Source organism: Nannospalax galili, unplaced genomic scaffold (assembly GCF_000622305.1).
Source record: "Nannospalax galili isolate Female #2095 unplaced genomic scaffold, S.galili_v1.0 scaffold136, whole genome shotgun sequence".
NCBI lineage: Eukaryota > Metazoa > Chordata > Mammalia > Rodentia > Spalacidae > Nannospalax > Nannospalax galili.
The window spans coordinates 8,378,536-8,387,738 of NW_008340872.1; the positions used below are offsets into that span (position 1 = coordinate 8,378,536).

The 9,203-nt window shown below is 39.7% G+C and overlaps 1 protein-coding gene across 3 annotated transcripts in view; it reads right to left on the minus strand.

Moving 5' to 3' along the window:
• Positions 1 to 8,711, minus strand: part of N6amt1 (N-6 adenine-specific DNA methyltransferase 1) — a 22,888-nt gene extending 14,177 nt beyond the window's left edge. For all 3 annotated transcript variants that reach the window (XM_008836032.3, XM_008836033.3, XM_008836031.3), the window contains exons 1-4: positions 8,561 to 8,711; positions 6,309 to 6,395; positions 5,691 to 5,781; positions 1,245 to 1,328 (exon numbers count right to left, since the gene is read on the minus strand). In XM_008836032.3, the coding sequence (XP_008834254.1) occupies positions 1,245 to 1,328; positions 5,691 to 5,781; positions 6,309 to 6,395; positions 8,561 to 8,694 (396 nt within the window). In that variant the 5' untranslated portion in view covers positions 8,695 to 8,711. The remainder of the gene's footprint in view (positions 1 to 1,244; positions 1,329 to 5,690; positions 5,782 to 6,308; positions 6,396 to 8,560) is intronic.
• Between the last annotated feature and the right edge of the window lie 492 nt (positions 8,712 to 9,203).

A 9,203-nucleotide genomic window follows, 5' to 3' on the forward strand; every position in this document is an offset into this window, starting at 1 on the left:
CCCTACCTAAGATCAAGATTGGCCCACACTTCTAATTTCTGGTAATGCCTGTGACAGAGGAGTGAATTTATGGTTGGTTAAAAGTATTAAGCCTTTTAGAGATGCAAAAAGAAAGTTTTCTCATGTTTTCTGTTCAATTGTGGCAGCCAAGATTGAATAGTGGAAAAATATATATATATTAAGCCTAGCATGATGATGTATGCCTTAAATCCCAACACTCAAGATGCAGAAGCGGGTGGATCTCTGTGAGATTGAGGCTAATCTGGTCTATGTAGCAAGTTCCAGGCCAACTAGAGCTACAGAGACCTTGTCTCAAAAATACATAAATAAATAAAATTTAAAAAAATTAAAAAAAATATTTTATATATTATTTTTATTTTTTATGAGTGCATTGCTTGCATGTAAGAGAGTGCACCCATGTCATGCAATGCCAGGGAGGTCAGAAGAGGGCTTCGGATTCCCCTGGAACTAGAGTTAAAGACAGTTTGTAGCCACCATGTGGGTGCTGGGAATCGAACCTGGGTCTTCTGCAAGAGCAGTTGGTGCTCTTAACCACTGAGTCATCTCTCCAGCCCCCAAATTAAAATTTTTTAAAAATTTGCTTTCTATTTTGGTCTTTTTGAGACCTGGCCTGGAGCTTGCCATATAGACCAGGCTGGCCTTGAACTCAGAAAGAGATCCTTCTGCCTCTGCCTCCCAAGTGCTAGGATTAAAGGCGTGTGCCACCATGCCCAGCTAAAAATTTGCTTTATAAATCTGTTATTTATGGGGATGGAGAGATGGTTCAGCAGTTAAGAGCACTGGCTGCTCTTGCAGAGGTCTCGAGTTCAATTCCCAGTTCCAGGGGATCTGACACCCTCTTCTGACCTCCGCAGGCATTGCATGACATGGGTGCACTTACATACATGCAGGTAATACATTCATAAAATAAAAATAATAAATATTTTAAAAATTTGTTATTTACACTAATGCACAGGTTTAAATATGTGAATACATGATTTCAAGCACCATGGTCTGAGCTGGGTGAGAATGGTAATGAGATGTGGGTTGCACTTTGTATTTCCGTATTTCCTTCAGCTTTAGCGTTCTTCCCTGTGTTAGTTACAGTATGTGACACTGATAATCACATAATCTGTGTATAATCTGAACAGTATTAACAGCAGTCGATGGCTATCAGATGAAGTTAATTTTATCTTAAAACAAAACAGCAGAAGACAGTGACTGAATTCTGCTGTAGGTCTTACCTCTTCAGGTGGGGTGACTACATAGGGGGGATTAAACACCAGCAGATCAACTTTTCCCTTCAGTCTGGGCAGCAAACCTTTGACCTGAAAGTATTCAGCAACAATATGGTTTTAAGTTGGATTCTGTTCTAAATAATTAATGAAATAAATCTTTAAAAATACTCTTCTATGTTTTCTGAAAAAAAGTACTTATAGACAGAAACAGATTTTTTAAATTTTCGTTCAGGTGCAGATATATAATTTAAGCTAAAACAAGTAAATTAGAGTATTTATGAGAAGGAATAGGTGTTGAGCATGGCTTCTGTGCTTCCAAAGCAGACACATTTAGTCTGGGTTCACTCCAGAATGTGACGTAAGGATGAGGCAAGTTCTGGATCTGTAGGGTGTATTCTGTGGATCTGTAAAGAGCTTTGCAGCTGTGTCTGCTAACTACATTTATTTCCTATAACTAAGAGGAACTGTGTAGGCATGTTGTGGGTACATGTATGTGTACGCATGTGGAGGTCAGAGGACAACCATGGTGCCATTCCTCAGGCACCTTCCACTTTTTGTTTGAGAACAGGATCTCTTACTGGCCTGGAAATTCACTGAGGCTAGGCTGGCTAGCCAGTGAGTTTCCACAGATCCACCTGTGCCTGCCTCCCATCTGGCCATTGCTGGGATTACAAGCATTCTATCTGCCTGGCTTTTTATATGGACTCTGGGACTCATGTCCTCATGCTTGTGACACAGGCACTTTACCAACTAAATTATCTTCCCAGCAACTGGGCGCAGTTTTCTATGGAACAAGGAAAAAAAAATTGCATTGCGTGTGTGTGTGTGATTCAAAGTTATCTGATTCCCAGTGTGTGTGTGTGTGTGTGTGTGTGTGTGTGTGTGTGTGTGATTCAAAGTTATCTGATTCCCAGTGTGTGTGTATGTGTGTGTGTGTGTGTGTGATTCAAAGTTATCTGATTCCCCCTGTGTGTGTATGTGTGTGTGTGTGTGTGTGATTCAAAGTTATCTGATTCCCAGTGTGTGTGTATGTGTGTGTGTGTGTGTGTGATTCAAAGTTATCTGATTCCCAGTTACCAAGTCTAAGCATTGGAAATATTGGGCTGGGACTGGGTATGAGCATATATTATGAAATAATATATGAGAATTTCCTTATCCGATTTCTATACTTAACCCATTTTAATTACCCTGACAAGCCTGTTATTTCTGCAGTTCAAAGAGAACTTGCATGGCCTATTTCTGAGGGTATGCGTACAGCAGTAATTCTATCTCTGTGTCTTTCAAAAACCCATTCTCTGAAATAATTCAGATGCAACTTTGTAAATCAAAAATAAGGGATGAGGAAATACATTTGAAATAATCTTTGTTTTCAATCCTATAAAGAAATTTTCTCAAAAGAACTCTGAAATATAATTTTCCAGAAACATTTTGGGTAAGGATACTAGAAAGGATTTTGTTTTATAACTGTTCTTGATGGCTCTTGAGGTACTATATAGTAATAATTGCAGTACTGGATTTTAAATAAAAAGAAAAATGATAAAAATCTTAAAATAGAAACTCTCAGGCCTATTCAGTTTCTAGAAACTGTTACAGTCTGGAAAGCTCTTAAGAAATGAGAAGTGAGGCCTCTTACAAGAAGTGTTAAATCCATACACACATAGACTCTATTTCAATAAGAGATACTTGTTCAAAGCCCCTTGACTCTTTGTTTAAATACAAGTCGAAACTGGCCAATTGGTTTTCTTACATATCAACAAGGAAAATGGAAGTTCTACCAACAGAAACCAGTGAAGTAGGACAACATAAACTTAGTAAAAAGATAAACAGGAGAAAAAAAAAAACACCGTGAAATTTCTTTAGACTATAGCTATTTCACAAGGCAGATAATTGAATAGGCTTTATAACTACCATATATAACTCAAAATAATAGCTGTTTAGTATGTTTTAAGAGTATAAAGGAATGCATAAGTATTTTTATATTTTTTAATTTATAAAGTTTTTATGTGTATGAGCATTTTGCTTGCATGTATGTAAGTGCACCATATTCATGTAGTTCCCCGCCAAAGGGCATTGGAGCCCCTGGAAATGAAGTTATGGACAGTTGTTAGTTTCCATGCTGGGTACCAAACCTGAGTCCCCTGCAAGAGCAGCCAGGGCTCTTAACTGATGAGCCATCTTTCCAGCCCATAATAGTATTTTTAAAGACTATAATCTAAATCTAAAAATGAAATACAATGACAGTTCTACCCTCTTTTTGAGACGGAGTCGCATTACGTAGCCCTAGGTAGCCCAGAACTTGCTATGTACACCAGGCTGGCCTCAAACTCAGAAATCTGCCTGCCTCTGCCTCCTGAGTGCCAAGATGAAGACAGTGCCACCATGTCCAGCTTTTTTGTTATTTAAGAAAGGGTCACATTATGTAGCCCAGGCTGGCCTTAGACGCCCATCCTTTTGTCTCACGTTCCTGAGTACTAGGCTGAGTGCTACGTTCAGCTGGTTGCAGCTGCCTAAGGCAGTGGCTTTATTTCATATGATAGTTGAAATGATCCCTGTGTTTTGAATATAAGTAAATGAAAAAGAGTTTGTAAACTGACCATAATGCCTTTTCTGAGGCCTGTCTCTTGTTTCTTGCTTTGCCAAATCAATATTCAGTACCAGGGTCAACTTTACTGAAGAATTAACTCTGGCAGGAAAACTACCAGTCAGTCCTAGAGCAGTGATGAGACTGATGGACTGGGAGTCAGAAGACCTGGGCTTTAATTCTAGAAGTATTTTTATGAACAATGTGGTTTTTCCAAAAGACACTTCATTTACTTTCCACATGTGTTTAAAAATATGGTCTGGATTTGTTCTACCTTTGAAATTTTACTGTTTTATCTATTATGGACATACTAAGGAAACAAAGTAAAAATTTTGATTACCACCACAGTGATCTCATGTAAATTATTTGATCACCTTTCTTGACACTCTAGGTTTTTTTTTTTTTTTTTTTTTTTTTTTTTTTTTTTTTTAGCTATCAAGTCAGTCCCAGCTGGCCTGGAACTCTCTTTGTAGACCAGGCTTGCCTCAAACTCACAGAGATCTGCAGATCTACCTGCCTCTACCTCCCAAGTGCTACCATGCCCGGTGATACTCTAGTTTTTATTAATATGAAAACATTTCTTGTTCCTTTTGGTTCTTTCTGAGATGCAAAATCCTTTGAACATTTGAACAGTAGGAAAGCTGACCATCCTCTTCAATGTAAGAACAATACAGGTCAAGAAGCATAGGGAGCTGGGCATGGCAGTACATGCTTATAGTCCCAGAATTTGGGAGGGAAAAGCAGGAGGATCAGTAGTTTAGGGCCATCCTCAACTACAAGAGAGTTGGAAGCTGGCCTGAGCTTCCTGAGACAGTCTGATCACCTCATGTCCCCTACCCCAAAAAGCAGCACCAAAAGCACTGTTTCTCAAGTCCATGTGCTGCTTGCTATTACTGTTCTTGCTTAAAAGGACACTTCACATTGTAACTAAAATACTCCATATCATCCAAGTCTTACTAATACCCCTAAAATATTTCAACAACTGCAACTTAAAATGGCCCTAAAATAAAGCCATGAGGCTGGAGTGTGGTGGTGCACTTAGGAGCCGAAGGCAGGAGAAGCTGGAGTTCAAGATCATCTATACTACAGGAAGCTTGAAGACAGCCTGGGCTGGGGTGAGACCCTGTCTTAAAAAAGCCAAAAGAAATAAATATAAATCTATTTATAAAGCTGTTATTTATCTGACCTGTCTAGGGCCCGTTTCCCCTTACTTCTGATTATATCTCCTTGGCTGGCTTTTGATGGAGATACTGTGCCTCCTCTCATTCTCAACCCAAGTAGCCTGGGTAGAATCTATGTGGGATGGGACTGTGACCTCAGTCAAAGCCAGGCTTCATATTCCAGTCTTTGGACACATGACTCACATTTATCCAAACAGTCTTGCTAGAGTAATCGATTAGAGAGGGTTCTTTTCACTGGTGAGTTGCTAAGAATTGAGACACAGACCTACAAATATCCTGTCACTATGAGGAGGTGAGACTGCCCAAGAGACACTAGAGAGATTCATAGCTAAGAAAAAAATGCGTATGACATCATTTGTGTTCCTAGTGTGTTAGCTGTGCCTAAAGACTTAAAAATTCAATACAGTATGAACTGGATTTAGTGCCACATTTAGTCATGTCTATGGTCAAAGTTAATTACTGGCTGAATGCATACCTGTAATCCCAGCATGTGAGGTAAAGGCAGGAGGATCAGGAGTTCAAGGTCATTCTTACTAGCTACTTAGTAAGTTTGAGGTGAGCCTGGGCTACATGAAACCTGTTCTCACAAAAACAAAGTTAATTAATAAAGTTTTTATGGCCTAAAACAATTTGACTTGCATTTATTTGAAAAGGAAATTGATTTCTATTGAACAGTGATGAAGAGCTCACCAAATCTGTAATTATTGGCTGAATGTGGACTTTATTACAGTGTGCCGTCTCCAGGGCACACGCAGCTGCGTTGGGGTTGACGTCAGTGCACCTGCAAACAGGAGGAAAAGGAAAATCAGGATAATAGCCATAAGCAAGTCTGTTACTGAGGAATTCCAGGGCTGCTTTGTTCTCCACAGAGTGTAGAAAAAATTAGACCATGTTAATAATGGCTTGTTATACTGATGAAAAAACACAGGTAAAAACATGTGTACACTCATCCTAAGGAATTTAACTATGGCTTACACAGCCACCAAAAATAAAAAATGAAACAAATTATTATAGGAAAATTCTCAGGGTTCAGTATTACACAAAATACATTTTTTAAAAAAGGAAACATTTGGAATTACATATGGCATAATAATTTACTGGTGACTATTTACTTTTTTTTTTTTTTTTTTTTTTTTACACAGTACGAAGGAGCAGTTTTGAACATGAATTTGGGAGGAAACATAATTTGCAATTTGGGTCCTTACTAAAACACTGAGACATATTGTATACTTAAAATTAAGTATTTCACTCAAACAGCCACAGTCATGGCAAGTCAGTAGAGGATGTGGACGAACATTATGTACTTACATGTACAAAGCCTGAGGACCTATCATAGAAGCTAAGAATGTAGACACCACACCAGATCCTGCCCCAACTTCAAGGCATATTTCCACTCTAAAAAAAACAACAAATAGTATATGAGTATTAAAATGGGAAACAGTTCTCATGCTAACAATAATTTATATCCCTCTGGCATCATCAGTCACTTACAAATATGGAAATACAGAGGAAATTTACAATTTTTGGAAACTCTCTAGTGCTTAGTATTGCATAGGTCCAAACTGGCAATATTTTAGGTGTTTAATATATTGTAAATCCGTAAGTTATATGATAGGTGGCTCTCAATTTCAATAGGACATTGCATAAAATACACAAAGCAATGTTCATTTAGGGTTAGAAACAATGATATAAAGGAAATCATCTGACAAGGAGCTGTTGTAATGTGACAGGGCTACTATTATTACAGAATTCGTTGATTAAAGTTTCTCAACTTTGAAGTACTCAAATAAATCCAGCAGCTTATCTTATGGAAAAAAGTCCCACATCCTCCTAGAGATGGAACAACAGAGAAATTCCCTGTCTGTACACTAAACTGGGAAAGCACATTGGTGTTTGATCTATACTTTTATGCTTTAAATTTATTTCCTTGCACATAATCTTATACGTTCACTTAGAGGACTAATTATTCCCATTACAAAGACTGGCTTGATGACATTTAAGGGGGGCTTCTAGCACTTAATTTCCCAAACAACTACCCAAGATGCAGTTACAGGGTTTTGTTTGTTTTTAGCTTTAGAACCTGCCCACAAGTCTGACAAGTCTAATCTGTCAAATTAAAGTTTGAATCTTACCAAGTGGCTTGTCTTTAGATGTTACTACCATAGTTTCATAAATAGAATTCCGAGGCTGGAAATACCCAAGCCTTTGTGGTAGAATCCGCTTCAGCACACCATACGCTGTAATGCAGTTTGTGCTTGTAAACCTTTCTGGGATATCTTGAGCATACAAGTTATAAAACACTACTGTTCCATCCTATGTTCCAGGAACTCCAAAAGTTCCACTGTCTGTGATGAAACTCAGCATTCTATAGGCGTACCAAGCTTAAGAGGGATAAAACACAATACACGTCTTTGAAACCTGACAGCTATTTCATTCTGGGAACACCCAACTCAAATCTTGATCATTGAATAAATGACCAAAATTCTTTTTCTAAAAAAAATTTTATTATTTTTATTTTATGTGTGTGTATTGCCTGCACGTAGTAGGTAAGTGCACCTGTGTTGTGCAATGCCCACAGAGGTCAGAAGAGGCTGTTGGATGCCCCCATGGGTGCTGGGATTCGAACTCGGGTCTTCTGCAAGAAAAACCAGTGTTCTTAACCACTGATCCATCTCTCCAGCCCCCAAAATTCTATTAACAAAAATTTTATATTAGTGTGCTGTCCACATGGGCCACAGGTGGAAGTCAGAGGACAACTTGCAGAGGCTGGTTCTCTCTATCACGCGGGTCCTGAAAATTGAACTCAGGTCCTCAGGCTTGGCAGCAAGTGCCTTTACCAACTCAGCCACATTGCCTACCTTCACCCCAAATTCTTTTCACTGAAAAGTTACCATGTAGGTATTTTTGTCATTAAAATTTATGGCCAGTACTTCAACAAACCAGGCCAGTGTAGATTCTATAGGCAGCTTCATATAGCTATTTAAATTTTGTATAGTAGTTCTAACTACCCGAAACTAAATTTCTAGTAGTTAAATAAAAATTCAGTTTCCCAGTGGCAGTAACCACATTTCAAGTGCTCAGTAGACACGGCTAAAGGCTACTGCTTGAGTATGGTGACTGTGCTTAAAAATACTTCCACATTGGGGGCTGGAAGTGGAGCTCAGGCGTAGAGCGCCAGCTCACCATGTGAAAAATACTTACACACTTCACTACTTCATAATCGTCTGTGTCCTTCCGTTGCCAAAGGATGTTATTTATTCACAAAGTGAATCAAATAACCATACATGAGTTTTAAAGATTTACTAAAAGCTAATGCTGAAAAGCAGCAGCGTTCCTGAAATATCCTGTTTCTGAATGCTATGCTCTCGCTGTCTGAGGTCCATGCCTGTGCTATTCAGAGTAATGCGGGAAGGAGCCCAGAACACGGTTAAAGCAGCCGCATCCCTGGCACACTCATTCTTGGTTAGGGAACCGCCCATCACGCGCTCGGTCAAACACCAGGGAGTGGGCCTACCGGCCTCCCCCTTTTGACACCAAGCCCTCTCCCGCCCTCCTCGCACCCCGCCAGCTCCGCCGCCGCCGCCTCGAGCGCGTCCAGCAGCAGGAACGTGTCCTCCGCAGGCTCATACACGTCGCTGAAGGCGCCGCGACCCACATGTCCGAACACCGGCGTAGGGCGACTGGGCGCCGCCATCTTCCTCCACTGTCAGCGATGAGTGCGCATGCGTCAAGCATGTGCGCCTGCGCTTTAGCGCAAGCCTGGCAGTGCGGCGGAGGCGGCGGGCTGAATGGGCCCTTCTTGTTTTAAGCCAGTTCTAACCTGCTGTAGACGGTTTTGGGATTTTTAGGTAGTTAGGCTGACATCAGCTTTTATCTTCTGAAAAATTTTAGGTTAATGAACTACTCTGATATTGGCATCATGCCATTTTTGACTAAGGTGACTGTTTTGGCAATTCCATTTTTAACGTAGATAGGTAAAAATTACTACTAAATTTTACTGCTTTAAGACATCACCTGAACTTTAAATTTTGAGCTTTAAGAGTATGATGCTTTATATTTTATTGCACATAATTATTTTTATTTTTTTGAGATAAGGTCTCATGTAGTTCCCAAACCTGCTGTGTAGACTACACTGTCCTTGAACTTACAGAGATCAGGCTGTCTCTGTTGGAATTTAAGGCATGCAACTGCACCACGGCTGTC